The sequence below is a fragment of the Lactuca serriola genome, chromosome 7 (assembly GCF_051521515.1).
Source record: "Lactuca serriola cultivar US96UC23 chromosome 7, Lser_US96UC23_V15, whole genome shotgun sequence".
In the NCBI taxonomy this organism is placed as follows: domain Eukaryota; kingdom Viridiplantae; phylum Streptophyta; class Magnoliopsida; order Asterales; family Asteraceae; genus Lactuca; species Lactuca serriola.
The window spans coordinates 77,269,170-77,291,905 of record NC_136414.1 but is presented as its reverse complement, the minus strand read 5'-3'; the positions used below and the strand labels follow the sequence as shown (position 1 = coordinate 77,291,905).

General features: G+C 37.6%; 1 protein-coding gene across 1 annotated transcript; it reads right to left on the bottom strand.

Annotated features, from left to right (window-relative positions):
* Window positions 1-7,599: 7,599 nt before the first annotated feature.
* Window positions 7,600-10,405, bottom strand: LOC145062174 (PTI1-like tyrosine-protein kinase At3g15890). The gene is made up of 4 exons (XM_079009805.1): window positions 10,334-10,405; window positions 10,107-10,254; window positions 9,684-9,946; window positions 7,600-8,518 (listed from the first exon to the last, which is right to left on the bottom strand). The coding sequence occupies exons 1-4, from the start codon at window positions 10,378-10,380 to the stop codon at window positions 7,807-7,809; spliced, it is 1,170 nt and encodes a 389-aa protein (XP_078865931.1). The 5' UTR covers window positions 10,381-10,405; the 3' UTR covers window positions 7,600-7,806.
* Between the last annotated feature and the right edge of the window lie 12,331 nt (window positions 10,406-22,736).

Below are 22,736 nucleotides of genomic sequence, written 5' to 3'. Positions count from 1 at the left end.
AGTCATGTGAAAGGAATCGGTCTTCGATTAGCTTGTGAATAGATTTAAAAATGTAAATTACTAATATCTAGATATTCAAAACTATGTATCAATGATATACAATATATTTTGATATATGAGATATCTCCTTTGTGTTAAATATTATTGTGTTCTATGTTAGCATGTTACTTAATGCTTGGGTAATTTGATTATTCAAAATTTTCCATAGTCAGTCACTATTGTAGGAGTAGCTGTGAATTAAGACTAATATGAATCGGTTTGGTTGATTTCAAGTGGTGAAATAGCAAATTGTTGAATCCAAATTCATATGTACTTGTTAAAGAACAACTATTGGATATGACCCGCATTAAGATTCACTTCATGGATCGTTATCATAAGTGAATCTTGAACACAAGTAAATATCTTTAGTCTTTCGACATGAGTAACATATTGGAGAACTTAAGTATGGAGATTGTTATACTTTAACATGGTTAAACTCTCATGTAACTGTGTGGTCATAAAAGCTTTCGTTCGGTATAACATGAATTATATGAGATTGTGTATGTAGTCAAGATGTGATTTGTTCCTCCTATGTGTTGAGAGTTAGCCATTTATGGTGCCTTACTTAAAAGTTGGATGTCAAATGAAAATAATTACGTTCCATGTATCATATCCAACATGATGTTCGTAACAAAGAGAATATTGATACACTTATCTTATACTTCAATTGCAGCTTTTGAGCTCCTGGAATTGGATGTTGATTGATGACACCCTTTCGTCTGTTGTTAGGGGCAGTAGACCGTTGTTAGACATCGGCTACTATCTATGTCAGTCTTTAATGAATCTTGTGTAAGTGGGAGATTGTTAAATCTATATGCCCAAGAATCATTATTGAGTGATATTGCTAATGACATATGATCCTATAATATGGTATGATATAATATGTATGATATAATATGTCATGTACAAAGTTTTGGACACTTTGGTTACCTAAGATTAAATTAGTGAGTTACTCTACCATGGTTAAATTAACTAGCAAACAAAAATTCTCCTCATTAGGCCTTATGGCCGTAAGTTCTTTGAGGGATGGAAGTTGCTTGTCAACCTTCATCCTCTTGTCCCTCATGCTCCTCTTTCTAGCCAATATTTTAGGGTATTTTAATGTAAAGGCTTTACCTTGCATGGGATATAAAATGGGACTCTTATGCATGAAAAGTTGCTAGCTTTTTACACTTAGAATTCTCTCATCTTTTGCATAAAAGACGTGGGTTCCCGAGCTCCAATCTCTCTCACTTTTGAAGTTTGGTTCTTGGTTTTTTGCTACTTCGATGACTTCGTCTTTTCCTTTAGTGATTAATTGTTTAAGCCCTTGAAGGCTTAAAGAACAAAGTAATATAAGAAGAAAACTAGAATTTTGGTACCTTAATATTGTTAGTGGGTTACTTGTAGAGTAGATCATGCTTCTTGTTCTTACCATCTATTTCAACACCCCAAATCCAAGAGGGTCTAAAGGCTTCAAAGGTTGTCATTCTAAAAGACCCTATGATTGTTTTAATATCATTCTAATCTCTTTAAAATGATCCTTGATGGTTTGGTTTTGTTATATACTAGATAATTTTTAGAAAATTTAAAAGCTTCTGTTGCCAATTTTTATTAAAAAACTCTCTATTTTAGGTATCAAACCCATCATAATGGTTGATGTCAACTTTCCAACTTGGATAGAAAAGAAGGGAAAAAAAGATTCAAATATTAAATACTGAAAAATAGGGAAAAATTATAATTTTCTAGCTGAACTCAAAAGGAGAAGTCAATGTGTGGCCTTTACAGTTGTAGATAGTAAACCCTTAAGGAAACTTAATGTCTGGTGTCTATGATCCATTTGGTAAAGGATCATCAAGTAAAATTCTTGTTTCATGGATTGTATCGAAAGTCATGGACTACTTTTAGTGGCCTTTGGGAGGAGCAATAACACGCATCCAAAAATCACCCATAGAAAGTCAAGAAATAATGCTAGTATATTTGGTACTATATACAATAAATTTATATTAATGAAAGAATTATATACCAAGGAAATATGGAAAGTGGTATCTCAAATAGAAACATCATTCTGGGATTGTATATAAAGTATGAGAACTTGGTAAAAATACCTTGAGGCTAAGGAGTTTTTAATAAGGGTGTATTTGAAGGGATGTAAAAGTCTGTATTGTTCATACTAAATGCAGAGCATTTATGAAGATTATGAGTATTTAAAGTTGGTAAAATTATTAGGCTTTAGACATAGATATGTGCATTGAAGCTGAATGTAATCTGTGGTTTTAGAATAAGGTTATATTATGTAATGTAAAACACAAATATGACATAAGTTATTTTATATTTTCCTTTAAGACGAGAAAAAGCCAAGTGTGATGTATTTTGATATGTCCTAAATTATACATATTTTAGGGGGCATTTTTGAGCCATTTTTGTAACTAAAATAAGACAAAAGATACTCAATTACTTTATATTTTTATTTTGCAACTGAATATGGCATGTTGGTGAAATAGTAGCTGAAAATGGCATTTTGGCATTATTTCGTGAAGCAATGAGCAAGCAAGGTAGTTCGAGTTAAGCATGGAAAGAAATCTGAAGATTCAACATATAATTTTTGGATTTTTTATTTCTTGTTAAGATTTCAAATTTCCTCGCGATTTAATTGGTTTTTAAAACTACAAATAGAACTCTAAATTCGTCCAAATCACAAAAAGATCATAAAATTAGAGAAATACAGAAGAATATGTCTAGAAAAGGCCATTTTGAAGGTCTAAAGCCTATACCAGCGGACTGGCTGATACGGAATCGGAATTTTGAAGATCAAGTGAAGAATCATTGTGTTATCAATTTGTGAAACCGTAGTTTGTTTGATTAATTGATATTTGGTATTGAGAATTCAATTTATTATTTCTCCAACTTAAAGACCCATGCATATAAATGTTGGTTTTGTTATGTTAATGTAACTAAGTGCATGATCTAAGATTAGGTTCGAATTATATATTTTGTATCACTTTGGTTTTGCTAACATTATTGGCCCAACACTCCATTAATGTGGTAGGCATTAGGACTAGAGGTCGTCCATATCCCTAGGTTAAACATAATAGAATTAAGTTAATGTCCGTGATTGACCGAATAGCTTGGACAATTTGAGAAGTCGTGACTAACCCTGAGACTGATCATACCAATTGAGTATTTTATAATACGACATAATAGACCAAGTCTTAGGGAGGTATCCTTATTGGTAGATAACTTAGAACCATAGGATTAGTGACTTAACCATCTGATCTAATCAATTTAGGAATTGATGGATAACTTACCAATATTGTTTAAAGGATATTAATTAATTGAACTAAGATGAATTGAATACGAATATGATTACCCTTAGATTTTGTTATCCATACCGTTAGCCATGGTTTTATGTTTGTTTCATTATTTATATGATTATGCTAGTGACACTAGTTAAAGGGTGTTTGGATAAGCTTAAAAGGAGCTTTTTAACTTATTTACGGTTCCACACCGGTATAAGTTAAAATGAGTGTTTGAATAGATTGTTTTTTAAAAAATAGCTTATGCGTTGTGGAACTGGAGATAAGTTATTTTTTTATAAGTTACTAACACTTAAATTATCAAAACTCCTTATAACTTAATAGTTGTCCAACAAATCTTGGAAGTCTTTTTTTTTTGGTAATTTTGTCAAACACTAAAAAGGGCTTATCAACTTATAGGGTTTTACACCAGATAAGATAATAAAAACATTTTTAAAAAAACTCTATTTTGACATCGCTATAAGCCAATAAGTTGTAAGTTAAAAGTTCTTATCATTTAAATAAGCTTAGCCAAACACCCTCTTAATTCCCCATTATATGCCTTCTTTTAAGATTGATGAATAAGAAGATGCTAATATATTAGTACACTTCTATTCTCATTGTGTTCGACACCCTTACTTACCTAAGCTATGTTGTCATTAATCAAGTACACTGCTTAGTGTAGATAGTCAGTTTGGTTTGTTAAGTATTATAAATGTAAAACTAGATTTGCATTTTCAGGTCTATATCTTTTATATCATAAGTTTTTGGTGCCATTATCAAATAGAATGGTTTTCAAGTTATATCAATTTTATAGAATATCTTTTACACACCACATTAATCCATACCACTTTCACGCTCAAAGTCAACTTATCATAATCGTGTGCTTATGGGTATTTGTGTTGGATATTTGTAGTTAATATACATTGCAAGAGTGGTCAAATTTAAGGGGCTTTGTTTCCACTTTAAGTAACTTGGAGTCTTGGTAGATTTCATCGTGAGTAGGATTGAGTCGTGAGCATCTTCATATCAAGAAATTCATGTCTAAGATTTCTAAAAGAAAGAGCCAATATGTCATCATATGTAGCCTGAAATCTATTAACATCCACCTTCTTGGCAAGTCTGAGACTTATGGGTTGTGGAAAGTTGTCGTATTGTCTTTACAAGGTAGAAATAAAGACCTAAATTGTAAGAATAACCACATTTGAAAATAGAGCGTTTGGGAAACTGTAAACCATATAGATAATATAGTGGATACCCTCAAGGTGGACCTTAAAGTCTTTTACACCACTCTTTTAGACCCACAATCAAGTAAGGTCCTGACTTGATAACTAGATAGCTGGTGGGATAACATGAAGCTCTTATACAAATTTCCTTACTTTTTGTATTTGAATCTGATATGAGTTTTAGCATCTTATAAAAGGTTTGTCTTACGTTGTACGATGGTCAATATTCAGTGGAACTGGAGCCAGTAGCATTCTAGTAGAAGACATATTTTCTATTTGGAAGCTCTAATAGATTTACATGTGTAGATTGTTGGAACCAACCTCTGTGAACAACTCTATTATAGAAAGAAGAGTGTAACAACAAAAGTAAAACAGTACTTTGGTGTGTGATCTGCTGGAAGGAGAACATAAATGAAAAAAACAAGATGGTGTAACTTTCACATCTTATTATCTGCTAAAATGTAAATTACACACTTAAAAACAATTGACAACCTAACCTATTTATAAACTACTAACTAAATAGATATACCTATAAAGTAGGTACACATCCTACAAGTAAACGTGGGTATACATGATCTCCATAATACCTGATCCATTCCCATGCATATCGGTCAACACTATGACCCATTCTCTTTTATTTAACTCAATCTTCCAGCATCAAGATTATACCCAACAACCACCCCCTAATCTTGATGCTCTTGACCTTGCTTCTCTTGCTATAATCTTGCTCAAACTCCATACTGTCTCATGCTTTTTTCATTACCAACATGTGATCAACCTTACTGATTGCTTCACCTCCTTGCTTGCTTTCTTGCTTTATTCTTATGTTTGTTGAATGCTACCCATTTTGATTTTGATGCTACTTTCTACATACTTCTAGTTTGCTAGTTGCTACAAACTTCTTGATTGTTATATTGTTTTCTTATGATCACCAAAACATGATCAACCTTGCTACTTGCTTTTCTTTCTTGCAACCAACCCTCTCTTGCTTCTTAATCACTTGTTGCTTGCTTTAAGAACACAAAGTTTGCTCTTGCCAAACTTTCTATTTTCTTGCTTGATTCAAACTCTCTTTTTTGCTTACTTCGAATCTTATTGCTTGCTAGTTAACTTGTTATTCGAACCACCTAGGTTCAGTCTTGCCATCTTGCTTTAATCTTATTGTGTTTGGTTTCTTTCTTGCTAACATACAACAAACTTTTGCTGCTTCTTTCTTCTTTCTAATTTGATGATGTGCAGTCGGTCTTCATGCTTTCTACTTGCTTTCTTCCTCTCCACTTGATTACTATAGTTGCATTCAATCTTCTCTTTCTGGCTACGAACTAGATGTGAACCTGGGTGCTCTGATACCAAGTATTGGAACCAGCCTCTGTAAACAACTCTACTACAGAAAGAAGAGTATACCAAACAAAGCACAACAGTACTTTGGTGCGTGATCTGCTCCAAAACGAAAATTACACACTCAAAAACAAATGACAACCCAACCTATTTATAGACTACTAACTAAACAAATATACATATAAAGTAGGTACACATCCTACAAGTAAACATGGGTATACATGATTTCCATAATACCCAGTCCACTCCCATGCATATTGGTCAAATCTATGACATATTCTCTTTTATTCAGCTCAATCTTTCAACATCAAGATTATACCCAACATAGATTCACCTCAACCAAGATAAGGATCATTGAATTTGAAGGCTGCGGATCGAATATATTAAGTGCTATATGGGGATGTCTTTATGGATGGCAGCTGACAAAGATTTTCCGAGTTCTAGTGATCTTAGTTGTAGTTGGTCAAAGTTGGTCCTAGGCAAACACAACATTAACCTATGGAAGACAAGGCTTAAACGGTTGCGAAATTGACTAAATGTCGTGATAATGGACATTCTTATCCCTTCATCTATGTGTCTCTTATACAACATGAAAGAATGGTACTAGTTCGAGCTACACATATGTCAAATAGTTTATAAGGCTGGAGGGAGTGGTGTCATTGAAACCGCACTCCCTCTTATACCACATAGATGCCAACTCATATTATTTTTATTTCATCAATTTGATATCACAACAAGGGGATGGGAGAATGGTTAAGAGAAAAGAAAATAAAGAAGAAAAAAAACAAAATGATTGGTCGAGAGAGGAGAGAGAAAGAAAATAAATGAGAGAGAGAGAGAGAATATGTGAGTGTGGTAGTATTCGGGTGAAGAGAGAGAATGTGTGGTATACACTGCACTGAGAGGATGGTGTTTTAGGTGATGATATGGCTGAACCGCAGTTGAAACCACGCCCACTCCGTCTAGTCTAAAAAAACTAACATGTAATCTAATTTAAAAGTTTTGATGAACTATTTTATGTATATTATCAAACATTAATGGGATTTTCTAATATGTGCCCTAAGGGCACATCTAAGAAGTATTAATTATGAAAAATATTACCAATATTAAATTCAAAATACATTTATTATGAAAATTAATAATGCATTTCATATTTAATTATGATAATACTAGTTTATAACCCGTGGAAACCACGGTTATAAAATTAATTGAAATTTTATAGTAAAACCTCAAAATTAATAATTAATTATTTTAAATAAATTATTAAGTACGATATATTTTTATTAGCTTTGTGAAATTATAATCGTTGATTCAAATAAATATATATAATTAATTTTTAATATATATTAGACATTTTTTATTTTTGAATTAATGAAAACAATAATATAAAATTTAAAATTTAAAATGGAGAATAAATAGATTGACAAATAATATCACATTAATTAGGAGGTCTAATAAATTTAAAATGAAGAACTAATAGAATGACTAGTGACAGCATATTAATTAAGAGGTCTAATATAGTGACAAATGGCAAAATGACTACTCTTTTATTAGTATAAGGATTCTTTATAATTAATGTATTTTACATTTAATTATGATAATATTTATTATTAATTAATGCTTCTTATATGTGTCCTTAAGGCACATATTATAAAATTCCAACATTAAATTACAATGAACTTAAATAGCTTATGCAATGATAAGTTTCTTAACATAGGAAAAATTTTTTCAAGATATTGTAATTTACAACATTAAATTAAACAACAAATTAATAATTTAAGAAATATATAGAAGCTCCCTGTATATAAACCCATAATTTTCTGCGATGGGATATCCAACAAATATCTTTTTTTTTTAAACATCCGAGGAAACCGCATCCGAAAATGGAAGATTTGATCTTTTTCAATCGAAATTTCAAGATCTTCATCTCAGCCTTTCTTCCCCATTCTGTCTGCATACCTCTTGTATGGATCATGCATCCTCTGCACATTACTCATGGCACCAAACACTCCATAAGCATCACTTTCATCATACCGACCACCACCCTTTGCATCACTGTCATAATCCTCATCACTAGCTTGATCCATACTCACAAGATCATCACCATACTTGACACTCTTCAACCTCAACTGCATAACTTTCCCTTTAGGTTCATTCCCTTTAAGCAGCTCGACAACTTCTTTCATATTAGGCCTCCTCTCTGGTTCACTTTGCACACAAAGTGCCGCAGCATTTATGAACTGTTTCAACTGTTCCTCGTCAAAATTGCCTCTCAGTTTTGGGTCAGCCAGCTCGCGAAAACGACCTTTTTCAATGTAAGGTTCAGCCCATTCGGTTATGGTTCGTTTGACACCTCCAGGGAGCTTCTCAATGGGTTTTCTTCCTGTAACAAGTTCAAGGAGAAGAATGCCAAAACTGTAAACATCGCAGCTTTCTGAGACCTTTCCCCACATGGCGTATTCAGGAGCTAGGTAACCTAGGGTTCCCTTCACCCTTGTGGTCATGTGACTAACACCATCTGGGATTAGCTTAGCGAACCCAAAATCAGCTACTAGTGGATCGAAGTTCGAGTCTAGGAGGACGTTACTTGCCTTTATGTCTCTGTGGATTATGTGGGGTGTTACTTCATGGTGCAAGTACCTATAAAAGCAAAAATAGTGTCTTCATATAGTAGTAAGATCGAGTATCCATTTTGCTTAAAACACAATTTAAAGGTTTGTTTGAAAAAATTGTAAAGAACTAGTGTTTTTTACGTTCATTTATTTTGAAAATTTATAGTACTGCTTATTATTTTTATTTTCTTAAAAAACATTGAATACCACTAATACTGAAGCTTGTGAAATTCGATAATATTACTTATTATTATTTTTATGATAAATTATCCTATTTGCGTTCATTGTTTTTTCATCTTATACTAGAGATCCTGTCTCCGTTTAATCATTTGAGATATTTTTTAGATGGTAAAAATTGTGTTGTCTTCGGAGGTGAACAGTTAAATCTTAAGTCTGTAACTTAACTACAGTTCTGGATATAAAGTAAATTTTTTATTTTTTATTTATTTATTTTATGTTTTTTTTTTTTAAATTTTGTAATAATACTACTACTAACTTTATATTGGTCAACACCTAACACTCTTGGACACACATCGTTAATTTTAATATCATTTAATAAAGATAACTTCATAATTCCATTTTTTTTTTGATTCTTAATGTTTTTCCCGTGTTAAAAATAGAGTAATTTAATGTAAGAAGAGTGGATGAATATTTATTGATTAATAAAATGATCGAACAAATACCTATTAAAACAACTAAACCGTATATTTATATACAAAAATCAAATAGTTTGACTTTCAACAAGTTTTTCGTCTTTTTCTTGATCCCATTTTCAGTACAACGGCCGGCAACACGAACAGCTAGCTAGGCATATTTTAATATGGCGAAACATACAATAATCTTCTCAAAAAAATGCCATCTCTTAACTTAGAGTAATATCTTGTATATTTTAAGCAACCTAATTAGGGGAAACGACTATGGCATGCAGATCCTCTTAATAAATAAAAGACAAGATTTACTCATTTCTCAAGTTTTCAAGAAAAACGTCACTTGCTAAAGTATATTGACCATCGACGTCTAAGGTAGGTTTCATATACAAATGGTGAGACTTTCGCTGATTGATTGATGTATCTCTAACTAATCAAATATCGGCTGTTCTAATAAAGGGTAGAATAATCCTACTCGGAGTATATATTATTCAGTTATGCAAAAGTTGGAAAGCGAAAGAAAAAAGTGTATTTATGGAAACTTACAGTAGTCCCTCAGCTGAGCCGATAGCAACTTTCATTCTCTTTTTCCAATCAAGTTGAACTTCATTAGCAAATTGGCCATGGAGGTGAGATAACAAACTAAGATTCGGCATGTAATCATAGACTATAAGTCGTTGTTCAGCCGAAGCGCAATAACCCCTCAGTCCCAACAGATTCTTGTGACGTACCCTTCCAAGAACTTCCACTTCCACTGCGAATTCCATCTCAGCCTTTGAATTCATCGATTTCAATTGCTTCACTGCGATCTGCATGATAAAAGACAGTTAAGCAATTGATGAAAATATACGTAGAATGATTTCAGTATTCATGATCATGCATGACTCGAGCTATATATGCGTATATCGGGAGTGCATGCATGAATCACAGGATGAAATCTTCAAGAAAACAAAACAAGAAAAAGCTGACCTGAAGACCATCGGACGTTTTTCCCCAATAAACGCTTCCAAAACCTCCTTCTCCAAGCTTATTATCTTCACTGAAACCGTTAGTGGCTGAATGCAACTCCTTGAAGGTAAAGATCCGCCATGGAGAATGACCATCTCTTGAGAGAACCCTAAAAAGAAAGAAAAAAAAAATACTCCATTAGTTTTTATAAGATTTGAAATAAGAATCCGTAATAAAGTTTTGCATACCCTTCATCAACCTTGTCTGACTCACAACAGCTGCAGGCGGAACCCATAATGTGGGTATGGCTTTTCGAAGAATATCGCTTTTGCAAATTTGAAAAACAAAGTTTTCCTTTTTAAGCAGAAGTAGATGACATTTGTTTCATATAATATGTAATACTGCCGACGTTGGCCGGCTCAGCTTCCGTCTCAAGTATAAACTCGTTTAATCAAATATATGAAAGTAGTGCTTCAACTAATGACACTTGCAATGATTTATTTAAATGTTTAATCAAAGGGCCTCTCCAACTTATTTTGGTATTCTAATATTGAAAATTGATAAACAGCAGGTTATCCGGAATTTTTTTACTATACATAGTAGTATTGTCTGCAATAAAAAATTTGAAGAGTCAAAATATATTATTTTGAAAATGACAAAACAAATTATTTTCTAAAAAACAAATATTTTTAATTAAATTTTTTTTTAGTTGTTGTTGGGCACTGCCCCATTGTAAGTCCTCCCTTTCCGACACTAATCACCACAAGCAATGAGAAAATGAGTCTCTCTCTCCCCATGGTCGTGCCGATAAGAGCACGGGTCTCTCTCAGTCTCATTGACGGAGCTTATATAGGGTCAGGGGGTTGTGCCCCCCCCCCCCCCTCCCTCCCACCCCTATTTTTTTTAATTAGTACATGACTTTAACAAAAGTTACATATTATGTCTAAAACGATAAAATTTGATTTTGACCCCCTTATTCTTCAATTTTTATACGTATTCTATTTTCGGCCCCCCAAATTAAAACATCAAGCTTCGCCACTGCTCGGTCTTCTGCTTCTTCTTCTTCTTCTTCTTCTTCTTCTCTCTCTCTCTCTCTCTCTCTCTCTCTCTCTCTCTCTCTCTCTCTCTCTCTCTCTCTCTCTCTCTCTCTCTCTTCGTGGTCGTGGTCCATATACCAGACTTTGTTCGTGGTTCGTGATGGCTAAGTGGAGCTAGAGGTGGTTCGTGGTCCGTGAGAGGTATTGCACATGGCCTAAGATATTTACTTACCAAAATATGGTTGTTTTTATTTTATTTATCTAATAATTATATCTATTCTTAATATTAATTACTATTTTTTATTGAACGGTCCCTCCTTTCGTACGTGTATCCTTATCTCCCACCTCCCACCTCCCTCTTCCATAGTTGTCCACTCTCCACATCGCAACATGCCTCCTTCCTCAAGCCATAGGTTGCCCTCATTCTTTGTCGCGCTCAACAAATTTCCAAAATTTGATTAACAATTTCTACCACCATATTTGGCGTTTAATTGCATCATATTCTACATGTACCTTCGACTCTCCTCCCACGTATCTATTGATGTTGTATCTATTCCAATCAACTCTCTTAACACAAACCCTTCATTGCATTTTCATAAGTCCATGGTACTTTGATGTGTATTTGTAACGCCCGAATCGCCAGACGTAACTTTTTCAATTATTTTTATTATTCATGGACTAGATCGGAGTACACTGGCTGTACACAAGGTACGCACCACGTACTCTCATGCATGCGCGAAGCAGGGATGTCCCCTGCGTACGCGAGGCGTATGCAAGCCAAGGGAAAACCCTGATTTTTAGGCTTGGTACCCTATTTAAGCTCATTAAGCCCCTCAAGCCCTTCACCTTATCAACCCCCCCCCCCCCCCCCCCATTGCCTTTTTTTTATCTAATCTCAAAACCATTGCCATCTTGAGAGCATTCTTGAGCTTACAAAGAGTTTTTTAGTGTTCTTTTATGATCTTGAAGAAGAAGGAGGCTTGAAGAGAAACATTGGACAAGAAAGAGTTGATAGATCTAGAGGTTGTTCATCATTTCTAGCTCATTGGAGGTATAAAGTCTGAAACTTGTTCATTTTAAGTTTAGATCTAGGTTTGGGGAAGAACTTAGCATCTTTTGGTCCCATAAGTTAGTCTCATGGAGTATGAACTACTCCAGACCATTTGAGCTATCATTTTGGGCTATTAAGGGTGGATGAGGTTATAAAAATTGAATCTTAGAGGTTAGAACTCAACCATACATGAGTTGGTGACCACTTAAGGGAAGTAGATGGTCTAATTTATGGATTGTGTCCCATTAAGTCATGCAAAAGCATAAAGTTTACAAATTTCTGGCTTAATACACTTTAATGCCATTGGATCTGATTTTGGATGTCAAAAGCTTAATGGGTTAAGATAATTTGAGAAGGGTAGTTGTCCAACCAATACGTCGTGCGTACTCATGAGTAGGTTGCGTACTAGGACAACGCCCTGTTTTCGGATCAGCAATAGCGATGTACATCGGGCATACAAGTTATGTACGTCGAGCGTACATCCATCTATGAGCCTTGGGAGTTTTGGGCTCGGAATTAGATGAGCTATTTGTCTTGATTAAGTTGGGCCTCAGGTTTAATTGCGGTATCATCTCATTAATGGGCTTAAGGTCATATGGGAGCTCTTGGGCCCATGTTAGGCCTTAGGGTCCTTTTTAGTTGGACTTAGAATGCCTTTTAGACTAGTTTAGACTTGGGACTTTGTGGGGTAGGCTCAATAAGGCTAGGAGTAAGCAGCATGTGTGCCTTTAAAGTCAGGATTTAGGGTTCAGGCTCATAGATTGGATTATTGACCTAATTTCTTATTAGGGTCTGTTTACTTGTGATTTAGTGAGAGGATTTCACGAGTCATAACCCCCGAGAGTGATTTGATATATTCAGTCTGAGGTAACTTTCCCTTATTTTATGCATGGGCCGAAGGCACCCATTTCGGCTAAATAAATCATGTTTGTAATATGATGATTTTCTCTGAGACAATTAGTTGTTATGCCTATATCAACTTGACAGCTTTGTAACTATTATTGGTATGATTATATGTGTTAGTGGTAGTGGTGAAATAGACCCAATACAAGTTAAAAGATACCTAAGGGGTGAAATAGACCCAATACTAGTTGAAAGATAACAAAGGGGGGTGAAATAGACCCAATACCAGTTGAAAGATACCGAAGGGGGTGAAATAGACCCAATACCGGTTGAAGCATATCGAAAGGGATGAAATAGACCTAGTATTTTTTTTACTGTTATATATGTACGGTATGTGGTAATTTGCGGGAACTCACTAAGATTTATGCTTACGATTTTCAATTTATGTTTCAGGTACTTCCAGCTCAAAAAGGAAGGGCCCAATCTGATCGCACTACATCCATATATGATTTTACGCATCATATGTTTTTTGGATTTTGTACTCTGATAATATGTTACTATGATATACTCACGACCGTTTTGATGTGATTTGGTAGACTATCCATAAAAAGAAACATTTAAACTAAGGAATTTTAATAAAAGAAAGGGGCGTGATGCTTGCAATCATGTAACACTATTTTTTGAATCGTTTCCTAGTGTGGGGTAGTGACCAAAGATCGGGTATCATCAGGCTGGGGGCCTTTGACTAAAAGGGATTTAGATCTATATGAGTGTGGGTAATGTAATTTAGATGATCTGGGAATTTGGTTTGTGTTTTAGAGCCAATGGGTATATCGGTAAAGTGTTAGTTCGAGCATTTAAGGAAATTGGATTTTAGTTCAGGAAGTTTTAAGGCAAGTATGAGTTGATAGAAGAGTAGAGGTTCTAGTTACCTTCTCATGCATATAAGGATCGTCGGAAATGAACTTCTAACGAAGAAGTTATGGCCTTCATCAGTTTTTGTTGTTTTAGGGTTTAACTAAGTACGAGGGGCGTGCACAAGTGTATGTATGGCCTACTAATAAGAAGGCTAGTATGTGGGGCGTATGTTGGGCGTATGTTGGGCGTAATAAAGGAAAATGATAGTGCATGCCTTATGGAGTACGCTGAGCGTACCCAGTCAGACCCAAACCCTAATTTAGGATCTTAGACCCGATTTAAGGTCCTTAACTCACCACCAAACCCTATTATCTTCAACCTCCATCCCTATAAACCCTAAAATTGAAACCCTAGCCCCCATTTGAGTGGTTTTGGAGCTTTTGGTGATATTTCATGCATTTTGGTGTTCATAGAAAAAACAAGGAACTTCTTGGACAAGTGTGTGATTGCTTGAAGAGTTTGGTCCAGGCTTGTTGCATTTTGATCTACATTTTGGAGGATTAAAGTTTCTATCTTTATGAATATAAGTGTTAGATCTAGTTTAAGTAGTATTTTGGGTTCATTTTGTTCCTTAGAGTCATCCTTGTGAGTATGAGCTACTCCAAGAGCTTAGAATGTTGGATCTTGGCCTTCGGAGGTCCCTTGTTCATAAAAATGTGATCTTGATGAATTATTTAAGTCCATGAATGAGTTTGGATGTTTATTATGGATGTTATTAAGGAGTTGGTCCCATTAAGCCATGTAAAGGAGTAAAGTTGCCAACTTTACTTGATAAGACATCTCATTAGGGTCATATCTGAGTTTGGAAGTCATTGGTTTAACCATTAAGAGCTTAATACGGATTTTTGGTCCCTGATGAGTACGTTGGGCATATGCAGGAAGTACGCTCAGCGTAATGAAGGTTTTGTGCATCAGTCGCTTGTAATCTATGCTTCGAGCGTGAGTACGCGGGGCCTAGCATTCTGGTACGTAGGGCGTACTCCCCAGCTTGTCATTTTAGGCTTTTTGAGGATTAGGCCTTGTTGGGCCATTGGACTTCTGACTTTGGGCCATGGATGGACTTAGGGTTTTCTTGGAAGTAGGTCCAAGATGATTTTGGGGCCCAATCGGGTTATTGGGCCATAATGGGCTTTTGTTGCTTTTGATTTGGGCATTGGGTTGCCATTTTCGGCTTTTGTGCATTTAGGCTGGACCTTGGTTATGAAATAAGTAAGAAATTGGTAAAATGGTCTTTTACCCTTTAGGATGTTGGTTTATGGAGTGGGCCTCGGATTTTGGGTTAATTATTGATTAATATTTTATTTATTGTTACTTAGCGCGGGGTTATCTAGTTCAATGGTTCAAGCAGTTATTCAGCTATCAGCAAACTAAGGTGAGTTTCCTCACCATGTTTAGCGGGTCGAAGGCACCAATACTGGCTCATGGTTGTTATGTTAGGATGCAAGATGTCTATGTGACTCTTGCATGTGTATGTGCTTGTATGCTTTCTGGGTGTGGCCCAATGATTATTGTGTATGCTATTACATTTGTTATACTTGTATGTTGTTATATGCTGGGTGGGGCCCGCTATGTGAGTCTAGGCGGGCCTGTTATACTCATTGGGTGGGGCCCATTATGCGAGTATCGGTGGGCTCATTATGCGGGTATGGACGGGGCCAATTATACTTATTAGGTGGGGCCCATTATGCGAGTATGGGCAGGGTTTGTTATGCAAGTCTGGACGGGGCCCATTATACTCAGTGGACGGGGCCCGTTATCTGCTTGATATGTATGATATGTGGTATTTTGGGGAGGTCACTAAGCTTTATTCTTACAGTTTTATGGTTATGGTTTCAGGTACTTCCGGTTCAAAAGGAAAGGGCTCGGCTTGATCGCAGCGCATCCACCCATGTTTCCACATTATGATGATTTTGGTATGGTATTCTAATAATTATTTTCTTACAAAGTTTTTTTTTTGAAACGGAAAATCTAACCTAAACTACAACTTAAATCCACCTATGTCCAGGACGGGACTTGAACCCTCAACCTTAAGGAGGAGGGCAACATCGGATACCACTGGGCTAGAAGCCTTTTACTTTTGAATATTTGAATATTTAGAAAAGGAATAATGACTTAAAGATAAATATTGTTTTGGTTGAATTAAAAATGAAAATTTTACCTCATAATTTTATGGATGTTATAAATCAGCCGAGCTCAAGTAAGTCTTCCCAAAATACCCATACATGTTATATGCTTTAAGCTATGATATGTTGGTCGCATGCTAGATTAGGACTAAGTATCTGGTTATGATTGCATGATAGTATGATAGGGGAGATGCCTTTATATGCCTATTGTATAAGCTTATAGATCTGCATGCTAGTATGAGATCAGTTATTTGATAGGATGGCATGTATTGGTTATGTTCTGACTTGAATTGCTTCATGCTACAATGTTGTGTGGTTTGTTCTTCTAGGAAATTTTAGTAGTACCAAATAACTAGTAGATGAATGTGTTTGGTTACATATTATTTAGATTGGATAATTTCAGAAGGATAGGTTTAACTCTATTTCGCAGCTCTTGTTTCAGTCAAACCATTGTAGTGTGGGACCTTTCATTCAAATAATTATATTGCACCGATAGTAAGTAATTGTATTCATGTGGTAGTTAAATGGTATTAGTGGGAGTTCCTTCTGTAGCTAATAGTAGAGAGTGGTGAGGAAAGGAACCCTAAGAAGTCCTTGGGATATGTATCGGCGCATAGGACGCCTTTTATTATGTGGATATGAGGAGAGTATTAGATAGGGAGGAGTGACTTGGAAGAGTCAGGGTAGTCCTTAAGGAGGGTAGAAATAGGTATGCAAGGTAGTACTGGGCCTGTACTACTAAAAGAATTGGATTTATACTTGAGACCAGGAAGACCACGATGAATATAGGAAGCTCGAGTGTGTGAAGCTCTTTGTGTGTTTACTGATTGTTTATGTGGTTATGTTTTCGCATAGTGATGATACGCAATGGAGCAGGGGGTTCAGAACTTGGATTTGTTTCGGAAACGGGCACCGAATCAATTGATGAGGGATTACGCGAGTTCATTGCGTCATAGGTTACTAGAGGCATCATTGATGAGACCCAAATGATGTTTGGGTCGATCAAGGAGGTTATCATTGAGCTGATGGAGGATCGCTTTTGGATTTTAAAGGCCGATCTAGCCACTAGCCAGTCTGGGGCCTGCACTCTCTCCTTCAAGGATTTCAGGAAATGTAGGGCACAAAATGTTTTTGGAGTAAAGGACCATATTGCCACCAGGCCTTGGCTAGAAGCCATTGAGTGTGCATAGATGACGAGCTTCTTCCTTGAGGGGATGAAGGTGAGGTCTGTTGCAAGATGTCTGAGGGAGCGAGCTCGAGATTGGTGGGAGGAGGTTGGATATACTTTGGGAGCCCCAACTATTGAGTCCATGACCTGACTGGATTTTGTGACCCGGTTCCGAGCGGAGTTTGCACCAGCTATTGAGGTGCAGCTAGCCGCAACAGCTAGCTAGGGATTTTTTTGATTTGAGACAGGCGACTGAGACTGTGGTGAAGATCGCCACCAAGTTCTGATGAGAGAGCCCTATTGGTACCCCAGTATGCCACAGACGAGGAGATATGGAAGACTCAATACCATAACATGTTGAGACCTAATATTAGGGAGTTCGTTAGTTTTTCTACTTGCCAGACTCTGGACGACATGATATCTAGGGTTCAGGAATATGGGATTGATTTGGAGCACATAGGGAAGAGGAAGCGGGCAGACGACTAGGTTTTTGGCGAAGAAACCCCAGGGCTTCGATTCGAGATCGAAGGGCTAGCAGGGTCGGATCCGTTGTGGTAAGTGCAGCAAGGCACATGTCGTAATATGTAGAGCAGGTGGTTCAGGCTGCTACAAGTCCGACAAGATGGGGCATTTCAACAGGGTTTGCACTACTACGACCACCACCACCCAGACATCAGATCTGTTTTGCTTCCATTGCAATCAGAGGGGCCACAAGAAGGCGAACTGCTCAACTTTATCATCAACAGGACCAGTAGCAGCATATGCCCCAGCAACTTTAAGGATCACTCATGGCCACAAGGGCAAGGCGGAGGCGCCAGTTGTTCAGAGCAGGGCATTTCAGCTAACATTCGAGGAGGCTCGTGCAACACCTGATGTCGTTGTTGATATATATCTTCTCCTTATCTTCTTATTTATGTTATTTTTTTATGCTTATATGAATGTATTACCTTTTAGGGTCTCTCCTTGTGAATCGTATTCCTGCTTTGGTCTTATTTGATTCGGGGACTACCCGATCTTTTGTATACCTTGTGCTTAGAAAGAGGTTTGATGATGTTCCGAGAGAGTTGGAGTATTCATTAGAGGTTGAGATAGTTGATGACCCTCTAGTGCAAGTTTCGAGGGTTCACCGGGATGCACTTCAATGTTATTCATTGAGAAGTATCAAATTGATTTGGTTTCGATTCCCCTTCACGAGATCAAGGTCATTGTGGGGATGGATTGTTAAGCCTTGATGGGGGTGATGATTGATTGTGGTCTTTAGTTGGTACAAGTTTGGACTCCAAGTGGGGGAGGCTTGGTGATCCATGGTGAGGGTGCTCAGCATAGGTAGGCTCTTTCTTCGGTAGCCAGGGCCAAGCGTTACCTTCAGCAGGGGTTTTCTAGGTTTCTGGAATATGTGAGGGATACCCTGGGGAAAGGGAGGTGACCACTGATGATGTGCCGATTGTTCGGGAATACCAGAATGTGTTCCAAGAGGATTTTCCTATAGTGCCTCCAAAGAGGCAAGTAGAGTTTCAGATTGACTTGGTTCCAAGTGCGGCTCAGACAGCCAAAGCACCTTATCGGTTAACACCTCCGGAGATGCAGGAGTTGTCTACGCAACTGCAAGAGGTGCTAGACAAGGGATTTATTTCGCCGAGTAGTTCACTATGGGGAGCGCCGATCTTATTTGTGAAGAAAAAGGATGGGACGCCTTGGATTTGTATTGACTATCGGGAGATGAATAAGCTAAAGCTAAAGAACAATTACGAGTATGTGATGATGCCTTTTGATTTCACCAATGCTCCAGTTGCATTCATGGATCTCATGAATCGGGTGGACAGGCCCATGTTGGCTTCGTCTGTGATTGTGTTTATTGATGACATCATGGTCTATTCTAAGACCCGAGAGCAGCATGAAGAGCACCTAAGGGATGTATTGGAGACTTTGAGCAAGGAGATATTGTACATGCAGTTCTCCAAGTGTGAGTTCTGGTTGCACGAGGTGCAATTTCTGGGGCACCTTGTTAACCAGAACAATATTTTGGTCAATCCGGCCAAGATTGAGGTGGTGATGAGGTAGGAGGTTCCGAGGTCGTTATATAAGATTCAGAGTTTCATTGGATTACTAGGTTACTATCAGAGATTCATTCAGTATTTCTTCAAGATAGCGGTTCACTAGACCAGGCTGACAATAAGACTATCACATTTTGTTGGGGGCTTGAGCAACAGGCAGCGTTTGAGACCTTGAGACAAAAATTGTGTGAGGCAATGATTTTGACCCTGCCCTATGTTGAGGACTTTATGGTATATTGTGATGCTTCGATCACAGGTTTAGATGTAATGTTTATGCAATGGAGTCATGTGATTGCGTACACATCGACGCAGTTGAATCATCATGAGGCGAATTACCCTACGAATCATTTGGAGTTGGGGGCAGTGGTGGTATTTGCCCTCAAGATTTGGCGACATTACCTCTATGGGGTCCGTTGTACTATCTACACGGATCACAAGAGCCTGAGGTATTTGATGGATCATCCAAATCTGAACATGAGGAAGCACAGATGGTTGGATATGGTGAAGGATTATGATTATGAAATCCTTTATCACTCGGGGAAGGCCAACGTGGTGGCCGATGCTCTCAGCCACAAGGAAGTCGCTGATCTGATCAGGGATTTATGTTTTAGGATGAAAGTGATTACCCAATTATTGGAGCATATTTGAGAGGCTCAGATTTAGGCTATGAAGGAAGAGCACCGGAAGAGTGAGCGCATTGTGGGATCGGTGGCTTCCATCGATTATGATATTTGGGGGTTAGTGGCCCTTCATCAGAGGGTGTGGGTTCCATATTAGGGTGGTGCGTGGTAGATTTTGATGGAAGAGGTGCACAAGTCGAGATTATCTATTCATCCCAGATCAAAAAAGATGTATAAAGATCTCCAACCTGATTATTGGTGGCCATGTATGAAGCGAGACATGGCATGGTATGTGGAGAGGTTCTTGAGTTGCTGGAAATTCAAGGCCAAGCATCAGCAACCATATGACAATACCATTTGGAAATAGGAAGAGATTACGATGGATTTTATCAGTAAATTTCCTCGAACGGCACGCGGAGTGGATTCGATATCGGTCATTGTGAATCAATTGAGTAAGAGCATGAAAATTATCCCGATCCACGAGAGTATCTCTGCGTAGAATTTAGCAGACATATATATTCGAGAGGTTGTGGCATGCTATGGGGTGCAAGTTTTTGTAGTCTTGAAAAGGAATATTCGGTTTACATCCAATTTTGGAAGAAATTCCATGAGGATTTAGGTACTCTTCTACACTTTAGTATGGTTGCTCACCCACAGACGGATGGTCAGAGTGAATGGACCGTCCAAACATTAGAGGATATGCTACAAACATGCATTTTGGATTTTGGCGGTAGTTGGGATACATATCTTCCGTTAGTGAAATTTCCATATAACAACAATTATCGTGTCAGCATCGATCGACCTCCTTTTGAGATGCTCTATGGGAGGATGTGTAGGACCCCGATATACTGGGGTGAGGTCGTTTAGAGGGTTATGGGGAGTACCGAGGTGGTACTCAAGACGACCAAGATGATTCAACAGGTTCGTGGTAGGCTTCAGACAACACAGGTTCCAGAAGAGTTGCGCAGACAAACGTCGATCAGACTTGGAGTTCCAGGTTGGGGATATGGTACTCTTGAAGGTGTCACCTTATAAAGGTGTCATCCGATTTAGGAAGCGTGGTAAGATAGGCCCCAATATATTGGTCCTTTCAGGGATGCAGCCCGGGTGGGGAGAGCAGTGTACTGATTAGATCTCCCGAAGGAGCTCAGTCAGATCCATAGTACTTTTTATGTCTCTCAGCTGCAGAGGTGTTTGGATGATGATTCCATAGTAGTTCCATTGAAGGATATTCAATTGGATAACCACATGAAGTACATTGAGAGACCACTAACAATCCTTGACCAGAAGAGAAAAACCTTGAGGAACAAGGTTGTGGGATTGGTGAAGGCGCAGTGGCAACACAGGAAGGGTTCTGAATGGACGTGGGAGCATGAAAAAGAGATGAGGGAGCATTACCCATGGTTATTAGTGACAGTGGACTTCTAGGACGAATTCTGATTCAAGTGGGGGAAAATTGTAACGCCCGAAGCTCCAGGTAAAACTTTTCAATTATTTTTATGATTCATGGACTAGACCAGAGTATGTTGTGCGTACACAAGGTACACACCGTGTACTCCCTTGCATATGCGAAGTGGGGATGTCCCCAGCATATGTTTGGTGTACACATGCATACGCGGGGCGTACGCAAGCCATAGGAAGACCCTAATTTTAAGGTTTGCACCTTATTTAAGCTCATTAAGCCCCTCAAGCCCTTCACCGTATCAGCTCCCATTGCCTTTTTGAGCTAATCACAAAACCCTAGCTATATTGAGAGCATTCTTGAGCTTACAACGAGTTTTTGGGTGTTCTTTTATGATCTTGAAAAAGTAGGAGGCTTGAGGAGAAGCGTTAGACAAGAAGAATCTTGTAGTTCCAGTGGTTGTTCATCATTTCTAGCTCATTGGAGGTATAAAGTCTAAAACTTGTTCATTCTAAGTCTAGGTCTAGGTTTGGGGAAGAATTTAGCATCTTTTGTTCCCATAACTTGGTCTCATGGAGTATGGACTGCTCCAGACCATTTGACCTGTCCTTTTGGGATCTTAGGGGCTCATGAATTTATAAAAATCGAATCTTGGAGGTTAGAACTCAACCATACATGACTTAGTGACCACTTAAGCGAGATAGAAGGCGTAATTCATGGATTGAGTCCCATTAATCATGTAAAAGCTTAAATTTGAAACTTTATGTATTAATACATTTTAATGACCTAGGATCTCATTTTAGATAGCAAAATATTAATAGGTTAAGAAAATTTGAGAAGGGTGGCTGTCCGAACAGTACATCGGGCGTACTAATGATTACGTTGCGTGTAATGGACCAGTGCCCTGTTTTTGGATTAGCGATAACGACGTACGCCGGGCCTACCAGCCAGGGATCTCATGGGCTCGGAATTAGATGAGCTTTTTGTCTATATTGAGTTAGGCCTCAGGTTTAAGTGTGGTATCAGGTCATTAGTCGTCTTAAGGCCAACAAGGAGCTCTTTGGCCAATGTTTGGCCTTAGGGTCCTTTTTATTCGGACTTAGAATGACTTTAGGCATGTTTGGACTTAGGCCTTGGTGGGGAAAGCCCAATAAGGCAATGAGTAAGCAACCTGTGTGCCTTTAAAGTCAGGATTTAGGGTTCGGGCTCATGGGTTGGATTATTGACCTAATTTCTAATTAGGGTCTCTTTACTTGTGATTTAGTGAAAGGATTTCACGATTCAACATCCTGAGTGTGATTTGATATCTACCATTTGAGGTGAGTTTCTATAACTTCATCTATGGGTCAAATGCACCAATGTCGGCCCACTAGACCATGTTTGTAGTATGATGATTGTCTTCTTGACAATTACATGTTATGCCTGTATCTCCTTG